This window comes from Balaenoptera acutorostrata, chromosome 10 (assembly GCF_949987535.1).
Source record: "Balaenoptera acutorostrata chromosome 10, mBalAcu1.1, whole genome shotgun sequence".
NCBI lineage: Eukaryota > Metazoa > Chordata > Mammalia > Artiodactyla > Balaenopteridae > Balaenoptera > Balaenoptera acutorostrata.
The window spans coordinates 8,119,422-8,144,107 of record NC_080073.1 but is presented as its reverse complement, the minus strand read 5'-3'; the positions used below and the strand labels follow the sequence as shown (position 1 = coordinate 8,144,107).

General features: G+C 43.2%; 1 protein-coding gene across 5 annotated transcripts in view; it reads right to left on the bottom strand.

The window, feature by feature from the left end:
- The window catches only part of SRGAP3 (SLIT-ROBO Rho GTPase activating protein 3), a 261,732-nt gene that overhangs the window by 17,514 nt on the left and 219,532 nt on the right, over positions 1 to 24,686 (bottom strand). For all 5 annotated transcript variants that reach the window (XM_057555522.1, XM_057555523.1, XM_057555524.1 and 2 more), the window contains 4 exons: positions 20,756 to 20,890; positions 17,338 to 17,443; positions 16,908 to 17,135; positions 13,982 to 14,061 (listed from right to left, as the gene is read on the bottom strand). In XM_057555522.1, coding sequence (XP_057411505.1) covers positions 13,982 to 14,061; positions 16,908 to 17,135; positions 17,338 to 17,443; positions 20,756 to 20,890 — 549 coding nt within the window. The remainder of the gene's footprint in view (positions 1 to 13,981; positions 14,062 to 16,907; positions 17,136 to 17,337; positions 17,444 to 20,755; positions 20,891 to 24,686) is intronic.

Sequence of the window (24,686 nt, the reverse complement as noted above, 5' to 3'; positions counted from 1 at the left end):
GGGATCTTCCCAGACCAGGGCTTGAACCCGTGTCCCCTGCATTGGCAGGCAGATTCTTAACCACTGCGCCACCAGGGAAGCCCCATCCATCTAATTTTTTAATGAATTTTAAAGTAAGTTGCAGACATCAGTACACTTTACCCCTAAAAACTACAGTATAAATATTCACAGAGCCTTCTTAATGCTTTTAAAACATGCCAAGTATTCCTGCCACAGGGCCTTTGCACTTGTTATTGCCTCTCCTTGGGATATTTTCTTCCCAGACATTTGCACTCATTCACATTTCACAAATATTTACTGATCACTGTGTGCCATTTTCTCATTTCTTTCAGATCTGTACCCAAATGCCAATGCCTCAGCAAGACCTTTCCTGGCCACCCTTCACTAACTACAAAAGCACCAACTTCAGATCACTCTTGCTTTATTCTTCTTCATAGATCAGATCAAAACCTGAACTTGTGTGTGTGTGTGTGTCTGTGTGTGTCTGTGTGTGCACAAATGTGTAGTTTCCAAATTTGTTCACTGCTGATCTTTCCTACTAAAATGTGAGCTCCATTAGACAGGGATTTTATTTTATTTCCTGCTATTTTCCCACTTCTACAACAGTCCCTGGGATGAGTAGGCACTCAATACATACTTGTTACTTGCATGAACAAATTAAGCTTTTACCATGTGCCAAGGGTTCTACTTATGTTATCACATGTAAGTGATATCCTCACAACAGTATCTGCACACTATCCTCGTTTTACAGGTGAGGAAACTGAGGTTGAGGTGAAATGATCTGTCACACAAGGGGAGAGTCACATAAGTAGAGAGTGATGAGCTGAGATCTAAGCCCAGGTCCCAGATATCATTAATAGAGCCTTCTTGATGTTTTTAAAACACAATATGCTTATTCCTGCTACAGGGCCTTTACACGGACACAGTGTAAATATGAATATACATATATACCATACTGTATGACTGGCATTCAATTTGACTCCTGCTTATGGAGAGGCTGGTTAGGCCAGGTAGGTGCCCCACGGGCCCTACAGGGAGTGAAGAAATACAGAGGCCATTCCTGAACTAAAGAAGGGGGTTGAAGGCTGTCCCCGTAGAGGCCCGGCTGGAGTCACACTTTAGAAAAGTCACTCCAGGAGCAGAGCAGTTGCAGAGTTGGAAAAGGACTGGAGGGGAGAGGCTGGAGGCAGGAGCAGTTCAGCGGTGGTTACAAGAGTCCAGGGCCTGACGTGGAGATGAAAAGACAGACTGGAGCTTTGCTTTCATTTCAGAAGCTGAAGACTGGAGATTTTGCAAATCCCATACTCGTTACCCTTCTCTACTTACCACCCAAGAGGAAGCGCAAATGCCCCTCTCTAATGATGCCACAACAGAGGACCCTTTTAGGTCACGGGAGAGCAGACGGCTCTGTCCCTCTCAAACCACCTCACTGCCCCCGTCCACCCCCCACCCCCACACACTGTCTCTGCTCTTTTAAGAGAGAACCCTAATCTCATTAGGACCATTTATCAGAGGCCAGGGTCACCGTGTTAAAGGGTAGGAACGTGGCTGTGCCCTCTCTTCTCTCTCATCTTCCCTGCAACCAAAGTAATGAAATCACCTGGGGCCTGTCCACAGGGTCCTTCTTTTCTCCTCTGTTCACTCATGACCTTGGGTTCTTTCATTGCCTCTGGCTGCAGCACCAACTAGTATTAAGACTTTGATCTTATTTAAGAGGATAGGAGAGTGATCAACCTGGCAGGACAGTGTGGGGAGATCTGCTGATCTACCCTTCAGTGAAACTTGTGAAAAATGCAAAAACAAGCAAACAAACAACCACTGAAAGCCTCTGGAAATGGTCCTACAGGCAAACAACAAATGAAGAAACATCTATTCAAGAAAATCTATGAAAATTCAGTAAGAAAAGTGAGAGTCTGTACAATTTGAACTAAGACTACTCCCTCCCTCCACCAGCACCCCCAAGCTCAGGGAGGCAGACTCCACTTCAGACTCCTGTACCCGAATATAGGGCTTCTTCTCCCACCAAGCTTCCAGCAGGAGGGCTTCCTTCCCAGGAGGAGCAGGACATCAGTGTTTCTCCGCCTGCCCCCAGCTACCTGTTGCTGAGGCTAAGTCCCAGGTGAGTATGGTAGAGAGGTGAGGGCTCCTCATTCCACCCAACCTGCACTTACACAATAGAAGTTCTGCCTTGGGCATAGCACCAGTGAGAATATTCGGGCCCTGATCACCCTTACCCCACCTCATGAGGTGATGGTTCCTTGTGAGAAGAGGCAAGCTGAGAGGGCCTCAGGGTGCTGCCTTCCTCTCCACAAAGCACTCAGCTCCTAGAATGGGGAGGTCACTCAGAAGCTTGTCATTGTCCTCACCCCCAGCTCCAGACCTCTACCTCAGAGATTTTGCCTGGGGGAAGAAGTAGGCTGTAAAACAGCTGCTAATCTCCTCCCAAAGGAATTGACTTCATTTGCAACAGAGCTTGGAGAAGTTCAGGCCTAAGGGTGCTCTCAAGAACAGTGGAGACTGTGGTGAAAGGCAACTGGGGGCAGGTTCACAGATTTAATGTAGATACAGCCCAGATTGTAGGCCAACTATTTTGGAAGAGATAACCAGAGAATAAGACAGCTGAGAGGAGCCCTCTTAGGGTCAAAACAAATACCAAACAATGACCTCAGAAACTGTTCCTTCAAAGGAGACAGAGTTTGATTGGATTGGTTTGTAGAAAAATTTATGATTGAGGACACTGTTAATATTTACAATAGCCAGGACATGGAAGCAACCTAAGTGTCCATCGACAGATGAATGGATAAAGAAGATGTGGCACATATATACAATGGAATATCACTCAGCCATAAAAAGAAACAAAATTGAGTTATTTGTAGTGAGGTGGATGGACACAGAGTCTGTCATATAGAGTGAAGTAAGTCAGTAAGAGAAAAACAAGTACCATATGTTAACACATATATATGGAATCTAAAAAAAAAAAAAATGGTCATGAAGAACCTAGGGGCAAGATGGGAATAAAGACACAGACCTACTAGAGAATGGACTTGAGGACACAGGGAGGGGGAAGGGTAAGCTGGGACAAAGTGAGACAGTGGCATGGATATATACACACTATCAAATGTAAAATAGATAGCTAGTGGGAAGCAGCTGCATAGCACAGGGAGATCAGCTGAGTGCTTTGTGACCACCTAGAGGGGTGGGATAGGGAGGGTGGGAGGGAGACGCAAGAGGGAGGAGATATGGGGATATATGTATACATATAGCTGATTCACTTTGTTATACAGCAGAAACTAACACACAATTGTAAAGCAATTATACTCCAATAAAGATGTTAAAAAAGAAAAAGAATAGAGCAAAACATGCAGTAATTAATGGAGTTTAACAGCTGGATGTAGTCAGAGAAAGAGAACCCTACCAAAACCACTGTCATCCCAGGTGACTGTGGGCATATGCAAAGCTGTTCCTCTCTGGGAAGTAACATCAGGCTTAACACTGTATGTATGGGGGAAGGGAGGAAGGGGAGCACAGATGTCACTGAAACAGTCCAGTCAGTTGTTAAACAAACACAGAAGCAAATAACAAATAAGCCTCACAGGGTAGGGACCAGTACCCAGAGTTGCTACAATATTTTATCTAAAATGTCCAGTTTCCAAGCAAAAATAATTAGAAGACATGCAGAAAAACAAAAAGTATATAAAAAAAAAAAGTATGATGTAAACACTGGGAGGAAAGAAAAAGCAGACAACAGAAAATGCCTGTGAGAATGACCAGATATCAAATTTAACAAATTTCAAAGTAGCTGTTACAAATATGTTCACAGCTAAAGGAAACTGATTAAAGAAGTAAAGTATGAGGACAATGTAGAATCAAATAGAGAATATCAATAAAGAGATACAAATTATAAATTAAAAACATTCTGGAATTAAAAAATACAGCAACTGAAGTTAAACATTTACTAGAGGGGCTCAAGAGTAGATTTGAAATGGCTACAGAATTAGCAAACTTGAAGACAGATTGATAGAAATAATGATGAAAGCTGAAGAACCAAGAGACAAAAGAAGGAAAAAAAATGAACAAAGCCATAGAGAAATGTGGGATACCATTAAGTGTGTCAACATATGTGTAACAGGAGTAGTAGAAGAAGAAAAGAGAAAAACGAACAGAAAAAATATTTGAAGAAATAATGGCTGAAAACTTCCCATATTTATTGAAAAAACAATAACCTACACATCTAGGAAGCTGAACAAATCCCAAGTAGGACAAATGCAAGAAGATCTACATATAGACACATCATAGTAATAACGCTGAAAGTCAGAGACATGGAGACAATTTTGAAAGCATTAAGAGAAAAATAATTTATCACTTACAAGGAACCCAAACAAGATTAACATCTGACTTTTCAGCAGAAACAATGGAGGTCAGAAGACAGTGGGATGCCACATTCAGAGTGCTCCAAAAAATAACTGCCAACCAAGAATCTTAAATCTAGAAAAGCTATCTTTCAAAAGTGAGGCAAAATAAGGATATCTTCAGATTAAAAAAAAAAAAACCCAAAATGTGTTATCTAGCAAATCTACCTTATAAGAAACACTAAAGGAAGTTTTTTCAGGCTGAAAGCAAGTAACCCTTATAGTAATTTGAATCCACAGAAAAAACAGAGAGCACTAATAAAGATAATCATGTAATCATAAAAGAGTATAAATGCATATCTTTTCTCTTTTCTTCTCTTAATTTATTTTAAAAGCAAGTTTAAAAAATATGTGTATAATATATGTATATAATGTATTGCTGGGCCTATAACATATGGAAATGTAATATATGTATAATATGTTTTCAATTAGAGAACAAAGGAGGTGAGAGCAAAGCTGTACTGGGCTAAGGAAATGGCTACAGATGGTAAAAAAATAATTATAACAATGTGCTGCTGCATTTATAAAATTAACAGATGTAATATGTATACCAATAATACCACAAAAATACAGAAAGGGGAATAGAACTATATATGGTAATATTTTCACATATTACTGGAATTAAGCTAGTATAAATCTGAAGTTCATTCTCAGAGTTAGGACATATATATGGTAGACCCTAGAGCAACCACTAAAAAATAACTCAAAAATATAGTTAAATACAGTTTAAAAATCATTTAAAAATTAAAATACTACATTAGAAAATACTTAATGCAAAAGAAAGTAGTAAAGAAGAAATAAAGGAACAAAAAACCATGACACATAGAAAACAAAAAAGGAAAATGTCAGGCAAAAATCCAACTTTGTCAATAATAACATTAAATGTGAATGGATTAAACAATCCAATTAAAATGCAGAGACTGTCAGACTAGATAAAATAACAGGATCCAACTATATGATGTCTATAGGAGACATCTTTAGATTCAAAGATACAATTAGAGCGAAAGTAAAACGATGGGGAAACTATATTATGCAAACTACAACCACAAGAAATCTAGAGTGGCTATCCTAATATCAGACTACACAGGCTTTAACACAAAAAAATTACTAGAAATAAAGAGGTACATTTTATAATGACAAAAGGTTCAATCCATTAGGAAGATACAACAATGATAAATATAATGCATCTAATAATAGAGCAGCAAAATACATGAAGCAAATAATGTCAGAAATGAAGGGAAAAACAGATAATTCAAAAAAATAATAATTGGAGACCTCAACACCCTACTTCCAATAAGGAATAGAACAACTAGACACAAGAGCAACAAAGAAACAGAAAATCTAACATTATAAACCAAGTACACCTAACATACATCTATAGAATGCACCACCCAACAACAAGAGAATATACATTCTTCTCAAGTGCACATGGAACATTCCTTAGGCTATGCCATATTCTGGGCCATAAAGCAAACTTCAGGTAATTTAAAAGAATATAAATAATACAAAGTATTTTCTCCAATCACAATAGAATGAAACTACTGATTTCTCAATAGTAGGAAACTCAAAATTATGAAGAATTGAACAACGTCCTCCTAAATAACCAATGGTCAAAGAAAAGATCAAAAGGGACATCAGAAAATACTTTGAGATGAATGAAAATGAAGACACAACATACCAAAATGTATGAGATGCAGCTAAAGCAGTGTTTAGAAATTTATAGCTGTAAACGCCTGTATTAAGAAAAAGTAGAGCTCAAGTCAATAGCTTAAACTTCCACTGTAAGTCACTGGAAAAAGGAAGAGCAAAATATACCTAAAGCAAGGAAGGAAAGAATAAAGACTAGAGTAGAAATTAATGAAATAGAGAATAGATAAATTATAGAGAAGTTCAATTAAACCAAAGCCTGGTTCTTTAAAAAGATCAAATTGACAAACCTTTAGCTACAATGACCAAGAAAAAAAGAGAAGACTCAAATCACTAGAATCAGAAATGAAAAAGGGACATTATGACCAACTTTACAGAAAGAAAAAAGGATTATAAAGCAATACTGTGAACATCTGTATGCCAGTAAACTGAGTAAGTTAGATGAAATGAACAAATTCCTACAAAGACACAAACTACTGAAACTAACTTAAGAAAAAATAGGAAATCTGAATAGACCTATAACAAATAAAGAGATTGAATCCGTTTAAAAAAAACAAGACCAAACTACCCACCCGCAAAGAAATGCCTAGGCCCAGACAGTTTTGCTGCTAAATTAGACCAAACATTTAAAGAATTAATAACTATTCTTCACAAACTCTTTCAAAAACTAGAAGAGGAGGAAACGCTTCCCAACTCATTTTATGAGGTCAGTATTAACCTTGTACCCAAATCAGACAAAGACATCGCAAGAAAACTATAGACCAATATCTCATGAATATGTGTGCAAAAATCTTCAACAAAATACTAGAAAACTGAATCCAGCAACATATAAAAAGAATTTTGTGCCACACCCAAGTGGAATTTATCCAAGGAATGCAAAATTGGTTTAACATCCCCCCCATCAATTAATGTAATATATCAATCAATAGAATAAAAAAACAAAAAAATCACAACATCATCTCAGTAGGTGAAGAAAAAGCATTTGGCAAAAGCCAACATGATAAAAACACTCAGCAAACCAGGAACAGAAGGGATCTTCTTCAACCTGATAAATGGCATCTATGACAAACCTACAACTAACATCATACTTAACAGTGAAATACTGGATGTTTTCCCCCTCAGGTCAGGTGCACGGCAAGGATGTCCATTCTCATCTCTTGTAATCAACACTGTACTGGTGGTTCTAGCCAGGGCAATTGGGCAAAGAAAAGAAATAAAAAGCACCCAGATTGGAAAAGAAGAAGTAAAACTATGTCTATTCACAGATGCTATGATCTTGTATGTAGAAAATCATAAGGAACTCACTAAAAACTATTTGAATGAATGAACAAGTTCGGCAAGGTTGCAGGCTACAAGAACAATATATTACAAGGTTGCAGGCTACAAGAACAATATATTAAAATCAATTGTATTTCTATACACTTGTAATGAACAATTCAACATGAAATTAAGTATACAATTCCATCTACATTAGCATCAAAAAGAATAAAATACCGAGGAATAAATTTAACAAAAGAAGTGCAAAACTCATATTCTGAAAACTACAAATTATTGTTGAAAGAAATTAAATAAGATATAAAAAATTCGAAAACATCCTATGTTCATGGATCAGAGACATAGCACTTAAGATGACAATGCTCCCAAATTGGTGTACAAATCCAACGCAATCACCATCAGAACCCCAGCTGACTTCATTGTAGAAACTGATAAGCTGATTCTAAAATTCATATGGAATTGCAAAGAACACAGTATAGCCAAAAAAATCTTGAAAAAGAACAAAGTTAAAGGACTCAACACTTACCAATTTTGAAACACACTACAAAGCAACAGTAATCAAGACAATATTGTACTGGCACAAGGATACACATACAGATAAGTGGAATAGAATTGAGAGTCCAGAAATCTATGGCCAGATGATTTTTTACAAGGGGGCCAAGATCATTCAATGGGGTAAAGGATAATATTTTCAATTTATGATGCTGGGACTGCATAGCTATACAGAAAGGAATGATCACACCATATACAAAAATTAACTCAAAATGAATCAAAATGGATTACCTAAGCACAAAACCTAAAACTATAAAACTCTTAGATGAAAAGAAAGGGTAAATCTTCATAAACTTGAATACGGCAAAGGATTCTTAGATATAACACCAAAAACATGACCAACAAAACAAAAAGTTGATGAATTGGATTTTATCGAAGTTAAAAACTTTGGCGCTTCAAAGGACACCATCAAGAAAGCGAAAAGACAACCCACAGAATATGTGTGCAAATCATATATCTGATAAGGGACTTATATCTAGAATATAGAAAGAGCTCTTACAACTCAATAATAAAAACACAAATAACCAAAGTTTTAACTGGGCAAAGGATCTGAAGAGACATTTCTCCAGCGAAGTTATACAAATGACCAATAAGCACAGGAAAAGATGCTCAGCATCACTAGTCATGAGAGAAATGCAAATCAAGGCCTCAACGAGATACCACAGCACACCCACTAAGATGGTTATAATCAAAGAGTCAGATAATAACAAGTATTGACAAGGATGTGGAGAAATTGGAACCCCCATACACTGCTAGTAGTAATATAAAATGGTACAGTCACTTTGGAAAGCACTCTGGCAGTTCCTTAAATGATTAAACATAGAGCTACTGTATGACCCAGCAATTCCACTCCTAGGTATGTAACCAAGAGAAGTGAAAACATATGGCTGCACAAAAGTTGTATACAAATGTTTACAGCAGCAATATTCATAATAGCCAAAAAGTGGAAACAACCCAAATGACTATCAACTGACAAATGGATAAACAAAACATGGTCTGTCCACACAATGGGATAGTATTCAGCCATAGAAAGGAATGAATTCCAGATTCATGCTACAACAGGAATGAACCTTGAAAACATCATGCTAAGTGAAAGAAGCCATATACAAATGGCACATATGGCATGATTTCATTATATGAAATGTCTGGAATAGATAAACACATAGAGACAGAAAGTAGATTAGTGGTTGCTTAGGGTTGGGGAGAAATGTGGGAGGAGGGAAAGGAGAGTACGGGATGAGAGCTAAGGCCATGGGGGTCCTTTCGATGGTGATGAAAATGTTCAAAAATTGACTGTTGTGATGATTGCACGTATCTGTGAATATATTAAACACCACTGAATTGTACACTTTAAATGGGTGAACTGTATGGTATGTGAATTATATCTCGTTAAAATGGTTAAAATAAAAGAGGCAGTGAGATTCCTACCCAGGTTTCAGGCCTAAGCACGAGGTGCTGGTCAGTTTACCATCCCTGCACTAGCGGTGAGGAAATAATGACGTGACCACTGTTCTCGTTTTTCTATTGTCTTTATTTCTTACAGGGCAGGGTGGCCATCATTGAGGCAGAACTGGGCTTTCACGTGTAAACTGACTGAAATACCATTTTAATACCCTCAAAACCTTGCCTAATACATACAATATGGATGAATCTCTAAACATTATGCCGAGTGGAAGAAGACAGAGCAGAAAGACTCTCTTCACAATTCTATTTATATGAAGTTCTAGAACAGGCAACACTAATCTCTGGTGGAAAAAAATCACATCAGTGGTTGCTTCTTGGGCTTTGGGGGCAGGGACTGAGTGGGAAAGGGCATGAAGGAACATTCTGGGGTATTGGAAATATTCTGTATCTTGAGAGGGGTTTGAGTTATACAATTTTTTTGCATTTATAAAAACTCATGGAATGAAACACTTAAAATTTACGCATTTCAGTGTTGCAATTTTACTTTAAAAAAAGAACCATGAACAATACTGGCCCTTTTTAATGATTTGCTTGCTGAAGTGTCTGGGGGAGACATTCAGTGATGACTGAAACTTACTTTGAAGTGTGTTAAAAATAAGATGGAGGGACTTCCCTGGTGGCGCAGTGGTTAGGAATCCGCCTGCCAATGCAGGGGACACGGGTTCGAGCCCTAGTTCAGGAGGATCCCACATGCTGCGGAGCAGCTAAGCCCGTGTGCCACAACTACTGAGCCTGCGCTCTAGACCCCGTGCGCCACAACAAGAGAAGCCACCGCAATGAGAAGCCCGCGCACCGCAACGAAGAGTAGCCCCCGCTCACGGCAACTAGAGAAAGCCCGTGCGTAGCAATGAAGACCCAGTGCAGCCAAAAATAAGTAAATCAATCAATTAATTAATTAATTTAAAACAAAATAAGATGGATTGACGGATGGGTAGACAGATACATGAAAAAGCAAATAAAGCAAAATGTTATCAACTGTAGAAACTAAGTGGTAGTTATACGGGTGTTCACTGTACAATTATCTTCAACTTTTCGGTGTGTTTGAAATTTTTTTATTAAAGAAGATACTGGAAACCAATATTTTAGATACAAGTAAAAATCTTACCCTGATTTCTAGTCAATGCCTAGAACAATCTGATGAAAACTGTGGACCTCTTCTCAGAGGCACACGTTCCTATAGAAATAAAATTTTGCCTGTAATGGGCCTCCTAGAGCCCATTTATGGATACCTGATGTGTGCAAAGAGTTAATGGTTTAATGGCTTTCTAGATGTAGATGATGTGCAAGGAGTCAAGGGCAATTTGGCAAATTTGGGGAAAATATCAATGAAAGGATGATGGTGCACATTTTAACTATATGAGCACGTTTCTGTTACCAGTTTCAGTGGTTTCTTTGTCTGGCAGTCTGCTTCCTCATTTAGCATTGTATTAATAAAGTTGCTACTGACTGGCTGCCTTAATGTTTTCATTGTTTACTTCCGACAATCAAGGGTTCTTAGCCTAACCATCATTTCTTCATAAGTCTTGGAGACAGGAAGAGCAAGCACAAATGGATTTTCCACACTCACACCCATGATGTGTTACAGACTCAAGACAGGGCAGCGGGCGTCAGTTAGGTGCAGAATCTGCTGAGACAGCAAAGGCAGGAGACTCTCAAACAACTAACTTGTTCCTCCAATTCGGTCACTCACTGGGTGACCCATCGAATACAAGGACATGGAGTTGTGGTGTTATGGCCGATTTGACCTTTGAAGGGCTGGGCTCCATTCATACAGGGTATTTTCAAGAGAAACGAAGATACCAACGGATCCCCTACATGAAATGTCTTAGAGGAAAGCAGGTAAGAAATCAGGCAGTTAGGCTGCCAATAAATAGTTACATCAATAAAATTCTTTGGACTCGGATTCTTTATCAGGATCAGAAAAGATTTACACTGGATACAGAGTCAATTAATGCTTCCTAGCCACCTAGTGGTCCCAAGCACTGTGCTAAGCTCTTTCATGTATGTCACCTCATTTTAACCTAGACCACAATTCTCTTGCTGCTGTCATTCCCATTTTACAGATAAGGAGACCAAGGCCAGAGGTTATGTGGCTTATCAAAGATCACATGGCCATAAAGTTCTCGAGTCCAGTGCCCCCTTGACCATTCCTGTAGCTCAACATTTCTATGACTGTTTCAGCTGGAGTTGGCATGAATGTAAACATTTGAAAATGCAATTAGTTTTTCTCCAGAGAACGTCCATGACTCAGCACCCACACCAACACACAGGTTACAGTGAGAGCCTTCCCTGAACTGGCTCTCCCGGGGAGGACCACTGTCCTTCCAGGACAATTCTTCCTACCTTTGTCATTCTCAGAAACCAGCAGCATGACAAAGAACAATAGGGGCAGGATCTCCTGGAGAAGCAGACGCGAGGCTCTGATCTATCCCCTTCCAGGGACCTGTGTGCCTCTGCTCTGAGGGGTCGAGGCAGCATGTTCTGGGGGTTTTCTTGGCGGGGGTGAAGCCTGCCAGGTGTGTCCTGTGGCAGCAAGCCCTGTGCTCTCTGGCCTTCCCCCTCCTCAGTCCTGATGCCCACAGCACCTTCCAGCCCCCAGTGAGGAGCTGTGGAGAAACACAGCAGCTGCAGGGTGACTGACAGCGACCTCAGCCCCCCAAAGTGGGTCCCCCAGGAAGGCTGCAAGGCTCCTCAGGGGTCACCTGACCCGCTTCCTCACAGACGTGTCTGCCTCCACCAGCAGCCCCCACAGGTCTTAATGCTGAAAAATCATCTATCTTGTTGGACAAGAGGTGTTTTCCACCAGTGGAAGAAGAGAGACTGAGAGCAAGATCTAGAACAAGAGCTGCGCGCGCACACACACACACACACGCACACACGGGAATAAACAAGCAACAGATGGAGAGAACGAGAAGGGGGGCTGTTAAAAGTGATAGAGGAAGAGGGTGGACTGGAGGTGGTAGGAAAAGAGAGGAAAGGAAGGAAAGAGAAAAGCAAACCACTGCAAACAAGCAGAAGGTGGTAGCCTTCATATCTCAGAACAAAGGCTCTGCAGGACACTCTCCTCAGCTCAGGATGACTTCAGCCTCTGAGGATTCTGGCAGAGCTGAACACTGTGCCTAGATGTGCTTTCCTGCCCTGGGACCCAGGTCCGACCCATCAGCTCCCTCTCGGGCCACAGTGACTGGTTCTCGCCTGGGTGCGTGACTCAAGGCAATGCAGTGAGACTTCATCCCAGCAGCTTTCTTGGAACCATTTTGAAAAGGAAGCTCTTTTCCACTGGGACTTTGGGTAAAAGGATGAGGAAAGCCTGGAGTTGCCAGAGACCACCACACAGGGAGATCCTACCTGAGGAGGAAGCCAACACAGAGGGAAGCAGAACAGCAAGGTGGAGACACATTCCTGACAAGCTCTACTAAGCTCCTGGATCCAGCTGTGCCTGAAGCCATGCCTACCCTGGGACTTTCAAGTATATGATCTGAATCCCTTTTAGGCTTAAGTCAGTTTGAGTTGGGGGTTCTGTGGCTGGAAACTGAAATAGTCCCACTAGAATATGGAAACCCACCTATTAGTCTCGCCTCTTATGCCAACTCCAAGAAACCTCACCTGAGGGCATACCCAGCTCTCCTGACAAAAACGGTGGCCAACAGGGTCTGGGACTGTCCCACAAGACAAACACAAAGGCCAATAAGAGAACTGCTGAATAATGATTTTTTAAAAGTGAGACTATCACAGGGAGAAAGGAGGGCTGTGCTCAGTCAACATAGGGAGGTTTTGTGACTCTCAGGCCCTCGGCACCTGTACTTGCATGGGCCCCTTCCTCCATTAAAAGAAACGTCAAAAATTATATCTTACAACTGCATTGTACAGAGATGAATATAATCCAGGCTCATATTCTCTTTTTTCTTATTATTAAAAAAAAATTAAAACATTTTCATGGGCTCTGAAAGCATCGTGGGCCCTGGGCACTGTGCCTGATCTGCCTAATGGAAATGCTGGCCCCAGGTCCGTATTATCCAGACTGCTTGTCTACACTGTCCAGGCTCTCTAGAGACAAACCTGATTTTATTTCCTTGTCTAGAGGGGTGGAAGGTCTGAGGAGTCCCACAGAGCCCAGGCTGGCCTTTCTCTCTCTACCTGCTCACACTTCCTTGGGTCACCACCGTTTGGCCTCACCTTCGGGGTACCCACTGCACTGGGTCACCCCTGTAGCCTGGCATTGCCACTCTGCATGGTGGGGAGCTGCTCTCGACCTGCCAGGTGACAAGACCAGGAGCGCCTTGATGACCCATGTCTGGTTCATTGATGTGCCCCAGGTCCCAGCTCAGGCCGGGTGCAGAACAGACCCCCAGCAGGGGAGGGACAGAGGACAAAGCCTGCTTCCTACTTAGGAAACTCTCGTCACTTAGGATTTGCACTCAGGCCAGGCAGGACACAGAAGGGAAGGAGGCAAGCCGTGTGGGGATGCAGTGGACTGGAGGTCTTTCTGGGTCGCTGTCTGCTCCAGAGGATGACGTGCTGACTTGCAAAGCTGGGTGGGTGGGGTTTATGTGGGTCGGCCCAGCAGGTGGGCAGGCATGAGTCAGCAGGAGAGGCCCCAGGGGAGTTCCTCGCCCTGATTCCCCCTCACTCACCTTCATCACTGGTGTGAGGCTCGGTGCCATTGTCGTGGTCAACTTCGTCGATGGTCCCCGGCTCGCTGTGTGGGCTGTCACTGCAAGGAAACATGGGGAGGGGACTCCTGGGGGGCTTTGTACCTCACGCTGCCCTCAGCCTCCCACAAGCGCTGGCCTAGCCCACCTCTGTGCCTTGACCCAGATCAGGCCAGGCCCACTTCATCCCATTTTTTTCATCTGACCACCCACAGACCTTCCTAACAGAAAACCACACCCGGCCCCCTCACCCATTGGGAAGATTCCCTGAATACCATCCCCCAACTGACCCCAGCCCTGAAATTTGCTGGGCTGTCTTCTTGGTAAAGGCTGTCAATGCCTAAGTGTTCTGTAAGATCTAGAAGGCAGTAAAACACCGACGTTCTTCCTCAGAAGGACCTCAGGCCAGAGCAGAAGGAACTCTGGAAGTACTGAGAGTCATCCGTCTGGCTTGGCTCCCTGCCTGTCTTACAGCAGAGGTGACAAGCTCAGCGAGGTGGGTGAAGCTCCCAAGGAGTGGGTTCCTCGGGGCTGCCTCATGGTGCTGCGTGCAAAATCCACATCAGCCCAGGTGGCGAGCAGGCTGGCAACCACGATGGGCTTAGGGGTAGAGTGAGTCCAGGACCATCAAATTCTGTCATTAATGCACTGGGATAATTTCATCAGCTGCTGCCCCCTCACTGGATTGTAAGCTTCTTGAGGCCAGGGTTCATTCACATAGTCAGCCAATCAGTTTGTTTTTACTCAAACCATTGATTGAGTCTTAATCTATGCCAGGCATGGTGCTAGGTAAGAGGGATGCATTGATGGGTAACGTGGACACAAACCCTGCCCTCAAGGGCTGAGAAACAGAAGTGCTACAAGTTGAAATGTGTTATATAGGCACAAATGAACAGAGACAAGAACAGGAGAGGGGACCTACATAGGGTGTCAAGGAAGGCTTCTTGGAGGTGACATTTACAATACCATTTAAAGGAATATGGACTTTATTATGAAAAATTCTCCTGGATAAGTTCCAGACTCTGCACAATGGCTTAAGACCTTTCATAACCTGGCTCCTGCTGGCCTGTGGGGCCTCCTCCCTCACCATTCTCTCATCACATGCAACACTGCAGGCATACAGAACGCTTTTCATTTTATTGCATGCTCCAGGCCTAGCACATTCTTTGCCTGCTCTCACCTGGCTGACCCAGTTCATCCTTCAGGTCTCAGTCAAGTCACCGTGTTTCCTCCAGGAAGACTTTCCTGACATCCCTACATTGGCTCCAGGGCCCCTACTCCTAGAACTGCCTGTTTCCTCCTCCCTGTCTCAGGGGTTACTCTTGGTCACGTTACACCCCTGCCCCTCAGCCCAGGGCCTGGCCCAGGACAGATGCTCAGTAACCATTTGGTGAATGAATGAATGTTGTCCACTGTTATGAGATCCTCAACCAAATCCTCCTTTTTGGCTTTGAAAACTCCTCCAAAATTACCATGTAATAAATAGTTTTCCTTTCTCATGGAGCACAAATGGGATTAAGAAAAGTGTGGTTATTGTATGTAGTGCTTTGGTAAGTATGCTAAGATCTGTACGTGCCTTCCCAGAGCACTAATTATATATATTGCAGCAAGAAAAGAAAACTGGTAATGGCTACAAAAGCGATAAAGTTGAAAAGCTTCTCTTTGTCTAAAAAGTGTGGTTGCCGGTTGTAGGATTTCTGTTACAGATCAGGGACAGACTGGCTCCAGGTGCCTCAGATGAGATTACAGAGCCGTGGCCCGGTGTTTCTATGCAGAGAAGTGTTGCAGAGAAACAAGGAGGCTGGAACGTTTCCCTTCTTTGAAGCCGCTGCCCAAATATGCCCACAGAACTAAAGCGAGGCAAGAGTCCAGGAACGCTCTGACAATCAAAAGACTAACTCCCCTGTAGGCATCTGGCTGAAAGCGGTGTGGGTAATACCTAAACATACAGCTGTGTGTTGTCCTGGATTGGGAAGAAAGAAAGAGTAGGAACCCTTTGGTTTTTGTCAGTTGGTGTTCTGAATTTTCTGTCTTAACAGAAATGTCCTATTTTCACCGTATTTTAAGGTCTTAGCCTGGGGAAGGTAGTCAGCCCTGAGTTTGATAAGATTCTAAAATATTTCTCCCAAGACCCAGTGTAGCACCAGGTACACAGAGGTGCCCAACTACCACTTGTTGGCCTGGCGTGGAGCTCTCAAAGAAAGTGAACAAACTTTGCCAGGAAAAGAGAACTCTATGTGGTAGGGGACAAGGGTGGGAAGTGTCATTCTCAGTTTAAGAGGCTGAGGTGGGGATTATCCACGCCCCTGCTGCCTGAGATGGGCTTGCAGCTCACCTGGCCAATGACAGCATTACATACATCTCCTAATCGATGTGATTAGTTCACCAGACCCAAGCCTCAGGAGGAGACATAATTCTTGGGCTTGTGTTAAAACATTTGGGAAGGAGAAGCTCTTTTTCCACTGGGGATGGCGAGAGAACAGGCTCTAAACTGGAGTTACCAGATGCCTCTTTGAAACTACCAAGGCAGAGGCTGCCTGAGAATGAAGCCAATGTAGAAGAAAGCAGCCAGGGGCTGGGAATTGCAGGACTGAGTCCTGATGATAATAGTTGAACCCCTGGATCCAGCTATACCTAAAGCCATGATCCCAGACTTTATTTAGTTAAAACTAAATTCCCAATTGGCTTAAGCCAGTTTGAGTTGTATTTCTGTCCCTTATAAACCAAGACAGTCTTGACTGATGCACCTATCCCTCGTATAAGGCTGGTGCGAAGCTCAAATGAGAAAATATATATGGGAGTACAGACTAAAAAGCAGTAAGAAAATCAAAGCGTTTCTTACTGTTCTGGTTCAACAGTAACAACAACAACGATGATAGTAATAATATTAAGAAGAATGGAATCTTACCAATATTCTTCCCCTCCAGCCATGCATTTTTCGTACACAGGTCCCTCTAGCTCCCGGGGGCTGGGAAAGATGGCTTCATGATGGATGATGATGGTCTTGATGACTTCGTTGACGTGTGCCTGGCAGGACACAGGGTCCTGCCCATCAGGGATGTGCATGAGGGTGGGCCCGAAGCAGATGGCCAGGTTGTAGGGATCCATCATGTTCTCATCACTATACTGCGAGAGGCTACGAGAAAGGAGTACCCACAAGTCACCAGGGAAAGGTGAATCCTCCCCCGTGGTTTCTTTCTCTTGGGGGCTCTACTCAAGTTCAGGAGGGTCCCATGTTCTAGGAACAGTTGTACCTACAAACCTCAGGACACCCCCTCCCAAAGGAGGCCAGGGCTGAGTCAAAGAGGAGGGCCCCCCGCCTTGGCTGGGCAACTCACTGGTTGAGGAAAGCGAAGAGGTATCTCATGACCACGATGACCACGCGGGGAAGGGTGATGAGGATTTGTTGGATCTGGTGCACCCTCTCAGCTGGGTTCTCCAGTTCTGTAACATAAGGGGACTTTTCAGGGCGCCTTTCATCATCAGAGAGCCAAGTAGCTGACATCTGTGAGTCCCACCTGTGAGATCAGCCCATGTGGTTCAGGGGGAGGCATGTTTTTTGTTTTGTTTTAATTAATTAATTAATTTATTTATTTTTGGCTGCATTGGGTTTTCGTTGCTGCATGCAGGCTTTCTCTAGTTGTGGCGAGCAGGGGCTACTCTTTGTTGTGGTCTGCGGGCTTCTCATTGCAGTGGCTTCTCTTGTTGCAGAGCATGGGCTCTAGGCGCAAGGGCTTCAGTAGTTGTGGCTCGCGGGCTCTAGAGCGCAGGCTCGGTAGTTGTGGTGCACGGGCTTAGTTGCTCCGTGGCATGCGGGATCTTCCCGGACCAGGGATCGAACCGTGTCCCCTGCATCGGCAGGCAGATTCTTAACCACTGTGCCACCAGGGAAGCCCAGGGGGAGGCAGTTTTACTCTCAGTTCCAGGGATGGAAATGTGACCCTGGCCTGGCCAATCAGAGCATCAAATTCCCCTAGCCACAGGGCTGGGCCCAGGGAGGGGTCCATGGCCTAATCAGAACAAATCAGGGTTGATCCTTGGGACTCAGCTGGAGAAACCTAGAGAGAAGTTCCCTCTTGAAACTGGGTAGAGGAGCAGCTGAGGGCTCCCAGGAAAGAAGATGGTGTCCGGGAGTGAAGTCACCACATAGCTGGAGGGGACAGATTCCTGAAGATGTCGTGTGAGGTCTGAGTCCAGCTGGGCCTAAACTTTTCAGATATATGAGCCAATACATTCCCTTTTACGGGTTAAGTCAGTGTAAGCTGAGTTTCTGTCATCTGCAACCTATGAGTCCTGAGGAACACAGGCAGGGACCAGGTTTTATTAGACTCTTTAAAAACACCAGCTATAGCACAGGCCTGGCACAGAGTAGGTGCTCAGGAAATGAACACTGAATAAATAACCACCTCTTGAGCTGTATATTGGTCAAAGAGCCTGGTGATTCTTGGGCTCTTGTCTCTGACCCCCGTTTTCAGGTCAACCTTAGAGATACAGACATTTAATCAGTCAGGCCAGGGTTGGGGGCAGCAAATTGGGCTTGGTAAGGAGAAAAAAGTGCTTTGTGGGCTTTTCTCTGTAGAGAGAGAAAGCTCAGGCTAAGAGTGAGCTACCAAAGCTCCAATGATTATCTGCAGGGCTGATGCATAAACTCATATCAGTTTCTTTTTCAGAGAAAAACGTGTTTTTCTCACTCAGCCCCTCCTCTCTCCAGCCTCCACATCCTGTCAGCATGTTCCTTTTAAAAGACAACTTCCACCTTTCTCGTCTGTATCCAAGGCCCTTCATGATGGAGCTTCAACCACCCTTGCCTGCTTCATCTCCCAGCTGCCGCCCCTTCGCCAAGTATCTGAAGATGATTAAGAGCCATGCTTCTCAGAAGAAGTGGGCGTGCACCTCTGGGGCACTTACAAATATGTGGGGCATTCTCTGGGGTTGTTGCAGTGACTGGAGGGTGCCACTGGCATTTGGGATCCAGGGGCCAAGGTGCTAAAGGTCCTGAATGTGTGGGACACACAACAAGGCACTGCTCTACCCAAAATGCCAGTAGTGCCCCGCAGAAAAACTGTGCCAGGCCACCGTAGCCACCTCCCACCCCTCCACCCAATCACACAAAGGCTCTCCTGCTCCAGGCCTTTGCACACACTGGTGATCTCTCTTCTCCACCTGGCATGCTCCAGCCAACCTTCAAGGTCTGGTGCCTCACCAAGGCCTCCACACAGAGTGGAAGGCTCTGGCACACATATCGAGTCCACTGCCCCCCATACAGGCCCCTCCATGTCCTCGGCTTCAGTCACAGTGCCCTAGACCACCTCCACTACTGTTTATTAATACTGTTGTCTTAAATACACTTCTTTAAAAAAGGAGACTTTACCTCACTCTGTAAAGGAGAAACCAGGATCACTTGCTATAATTAGAAGGTAACATAAAAAGAGATACAATGAAAGCAAAACAATGCTACCAAATTATAGGTAGACATTGTTTTATACAAAAGTTTCTGAGACTGAGGCCCTGCTCTCTCTGTTTAGCAGGGAGAATGACTTGTACGTTGGGGGCAGAGCGGGTGTCACTCCTTGATGTAACCAAGGCTTTGGGAGGGAACTGAGGAGGGACTTTTCCTCTCACACTGTGATTCAAGGTACACAATGCCATGACCTTGTACCAGGGGCCGAACACCTTGTCCGCTCAGGAACTGGGCTATTGGAGCTTCTGGAAATATTGGCTGAGCAGGTGACACGGGGCTCAGACAGGGATGGGCCTCTGTGGCCTGGGATTTCTGAGAGGTGGTCTGGAGCCTGAAGTGGATCAGGAAAGATGAGCAGGAAGTAGTGGAGGGCAGAAGAGTGGAGGAAGAGCCTTTCACACAAGACAAATAAGAGGGTTCAAGCCTCCTTAGGCTCTTGTCACCTCCTGGGCACTTCCGTGGCTGCAAATGTCCCTCAGAACATTGTGAGAAGCATCCCTAGTGAAACGGGGTGTGGGGCAACTTTTCTGTAACGCAAAGAGTTTATTAAAAAAAAAAAAAGAGTTTATTCCAAAATACTAACATTCTAATGTTCTAAAATTAGAAGTTTATTTTAAAAAATATTCCCAAAAGGTTGCCGTGGATTTTGGCATCTTACAGTCAAGGTGCCTTTACTGCAGCCCCTAGATTGGGCTCCTGCCTTTATCCACAGAAATACTAGTCAAGAAGGACTTTCATGGCTAGTGATGTCAGAGGAAGCCCCCAATCAACTTATTTTCATCATTTCCCTGTTTGCCATGTTGCTGACCTGACTCCCAAACCTTCCATGGCTCCTTGTAACCCAAGGGGAAAAGCTCTGGAATCCTTGCAAGGCATTCAAGGTCTTCCCTTTCTTGCTCCATCTGACCCTTCCAGCATCTTACACCATGTACTGGCTGGGACACCCTCCTGCTGGTCCCATTGATCTGTGTGTCCCCAAGCCTTCCCAGGATCCCTGAGTCCACTCCTCCCCGAAGACTCTACTCACATCATTCTCCCTCAGCTGTGATCCGAGAAACCAAGGCTCCCTCTGCCTCTTCTCTTCTGAGCTCCTCCTACACCCAGAGGTGTACCAGGCCCATGGGTCCTTCTATTGTAAACCATCTTGTTATTTCCACAGCTAGGTTTTAAGTTCCATGAGGACAAGAGTCATATGGCTTCTTTCAAGGCACCCCTCCCCTGCAGCAATGAGCCTGGATTGCAGCTTCAATAAAGACTGGTCAAGAAACTGATCATTCCACCTGGGAAATACTTACTAATAGTAGATATCAAATCTTGAAACCTTTCCTTAGGAAAGAGTGGGTTTTCCAGTCCTCGGAAATACAGTTTTAGAACGCCAGCGACTGAATTGATATCTCGTTCATTTTGATCATCCACAAGCGGGTCTTCACCTAAGGGGAAACAGGAGATGACGATTCAGCTCGGTAAGGGGGCAGGGTGTGTGCAGGTGGCGGCAGAGGTAACCTGGCCCAGCCTGAACTGAAGGACAGATGTGACAGCCTCCGCCACACGGCATGCTGAGAGTGCCCCCTGCAGCGGATTCTGAAACTGCTCCAATCTATAAGAACGCTGTAGAATTAAAGCAATGAACATCCGTCACCCTACTACACTTACACTCATCTTGCCATATTTGCTCTCCCTCCCTTTCTCTACTTATATTTAGTACTGCTCAATTATTTGAGAGTGTTTTGTAGACATGACAACATATCACTGCTAAATACTTCAACACATTCTTCCTAAGCATAAGGGTATTCCCCTACGTAACCGTGTATTGCACCTAAGAAAATTAACAAGAGTTCCAAAACACCGTCTCACAGACTTTACTCAAACATTCCCCATTGTCCCATGTCTTTCATAGAATTTTTCAAAAGCTAAGATCTAATCAGTGTTCACACAATTCATTCAGTTGTTATGCTTCTTTAGTCTTTTGAATGCAAAATAGACCCCAACATTTTTTATTGTTAGTTTTTCATAATATTGACATTTTTTGAAGAGTCCAGGCCAACTGCCTTATAGAATGCCTCACATTCAGGATTTGTCTGATTGCTTCCTCGTGATTAGAGTCAGGTTAAATATTGTGGGCAAGAATACTATGTGGGGGGCTTCCCTGGTGGCGCAGTGGTTGAGAATCTGCCTGCCAATGCAGGGGACACGGGTTCGAGCCCTGGTCTGGGAAGATCCCACATGCCGCAGAGCAACTAGGCCCGTGAGCCACAATTACTGAGCCTGCATGTCTGGAGCCTGTGCTATGCAACAAGAGAGGCCGCGATAGTGAAAGGCCCGCGCACCGCGATGAAGAGTGGCCCCCACTCGCTGCAACTGGAGAAAGCCCTCGCACAGAAACGAAGACCCAACACAGCCATAAATAATAAATAAATAAATAAATAAATAAATAAATAAAACTCTTAAAAAAGAATGATATCATAATATATACATTTAAAAAAAAAAAGAATACTATGTGGGTAATACTTGATCACTGGGTTAAGGTGGTGGCCTCCGGATCCCTACACTGTAAAGGTATATTTTCTCCTTTGTAATAACAAGTGTAAAATATAAAATATTTTTGTAAACAATAAGTGATCTATGTGCATGTCATCATGCTTAACATATTTTACCCAGTGCTTTGAGCATCCAATGATAACTTTTGCCCAAATCAATTATTACCCTGTGGTTCTAACAAAATGGTGATTTTCTGATTCTGTCATTCCATCTACAATTATTAGGTGGCATTCTTCCCTAAAGAAGAGCTTTCTCCGTGTTCCTTCCACCCTCCTTTTTTTTTTTAAACATATTATGGGCTTGTTTTTATAATTTTTAATTCATTGCTACTGTCTTCAGCAATCTAAGTGTTATAACCCACTACATCACTATTCATTGGGATGCTCAGATTGTCCCCAAATTTGGCTAGGGGGAGTCCTTCCTTATGTCCTTTGATGTGACCTCTATTGAGCGCTTCCTTGCTTTCTGGCATAAAAGATGTCCCTGAATCACCTGGTACTTTCCTTGACCTAGACCTGGAATAAAAAACTTCTCTAAGGAGCTTTGTTTGCTTTTTGTAGGGCATGGTATTTAGAAACCAAGATCTAGGTTCTAGGTGTGCTCATTGCTACAGGAGTGTCATAAAGAACGTCTAGGTTCTTTCAGTGCATAGAGCTAGAATATACATATATATATATTTTTTGACAAGTTCACACTGATATTTCTAATTCATGTTTAAGATATAATGTTTTCTTTACCTTCATTTATTTTGTATTTGCATTTCATTTTTCTTACAGTGAAAATCTTGTTCTGAATAATATTTATAATTGATATTTTAATGTGTCTGCCTTATCCTACAATATACATAAAATAGTTTCAGATTTTTAATAGCAATATCACCACTAACAATAAACCTACTACATAAAAATTAAGGTTTATTCACAGGGCTTTTTTTGTTTTTTAGGCCCTCAGAATGTATCCCACTAAAGACATATGATCAGAAGACAGAAAGTAGATTAGTGGTTGTCTAGGGATGGGGGCTGGGGTGTAAGGGGTACAGGGAATGACTACAAATGGGTACAGGGTTCCTTTTAGGGATGATGAGAATTTTCTGAAATTAGATTATGGTGATGATGTACAAATCTATAAATACACTAGAAACTACTAAAATATACACTTCAAAAAATGGATGAGCCTTATGGTATGTAATTCAATAGAGCTGTTAAAAAACTGTATGACCAGAGCACATGTTGAAAAGTTACTCTCTGTATGGTTGTCAGACTGATATACAGCGTATTTGTTTCTATTTATATTCAATTTTAGGGATTTAATTTTTTTAGACATCCTTTTTTTAAAAAAATATGCAAATTTGAAAATATAAAGCATCCACATGGTCCAGGAGTCATAACCAGATAAAAAGTTGCTTGCAGAGAAGCCCTATTCCTCTCCTTCTCTCCCTACACCTTACATTTAACCATTTTCATTGGTCTCTGGTTTGTCCTGTTAATCTTTTTTTCTGCAAAAATAAGCAAATACACATATACAATTTTTTTACGGTCCCTCATTTCTTACACAAAATGGAAGTAGCACACTCTGCTACTACATATACCTGTTTCTTCTCTTAACAGTAAATCCTAGAAATCCCTCCTTGTCAGTTCATAGAGATCTTCCTCATTTTTTTTTTTTAATGGCTACAAACTACTCTATTTCATGGATAGACCATAATGTAGTCAACCAGTCTCCTATGGATTGACATTCTCATCTTTTGCTGTTACGAATACTGCCACAACAAATAACCTTGTACCTGTGCTTCTTATTCATAGAGGTGTGTCTCTGTGGTAGGTTCCTAGAAGTGGGATTGCTGGGTCAAAGGGCAAACAAATGTGTAGTTTCATCAGATAAAGCCAAATTCTCCTCCAGTGGGGCTGCACCATTTTCTCCTCCTACCAGCAACATAGGAGAAGGCTGCTTTTCCATAGCCCTGCCCATGGAATGTCTTTTAAAGTTTTGCCAATTGCACTGGGGAAAATATCTCAGGAGAGCAGCACTTTTCAGTTTAATGGGGGTTGCTGAGCTAGTTCACCACCAGGAGTTTCCATGGGGGACGTGAAAGGAAGCAGGCAGCAATCTGACACCTCCGTGAAGGTGCTGAGAGAGGTCTGCTCAGTGGGCTCCTCCTCCTCCTCCTCCCAGAACAGCCCAGAGCAATCTAAGTCTGGCAAGCAATGAAGAGCAGAACTGCAAATTCATACTTGGATCTCTATACTCTGCCTCTGTGGGAAGAGAAAGTGTGTCACTGCCAGGGCCTCTCCTGGCCCCAACATGCTTTAGTGCGAATTAGAGAAAGACACTCCCCCCACCTCCTGAACCAGGGCTTGTGGCTTCCAGGGCATGAGCCAGAGTTCAGCACACTCCTGTCATCGTGGCTGAGTACTCTTGTGCAGTGCCCAGCCTGAACGACTGTGTGTGGCGGCCCAGGCACTGTGTTCCATAGGTCAACCTCTCAGACGTTCCCATAGGAGGAGATGAAAATGCTTCCCCCACAGGGGTTGAATATAAATGTCCCCAGCACTTCATGGCTGCTCTTTACTGGTACTGGCCACTCTCCAGATTCTGCTCCCTCAGATCACTGTCTCCAGAAAAGGACTCATCTGGGACCCACCAGCCTGCACTAAATCGATCTCTCTCTCACACACACACACACACACA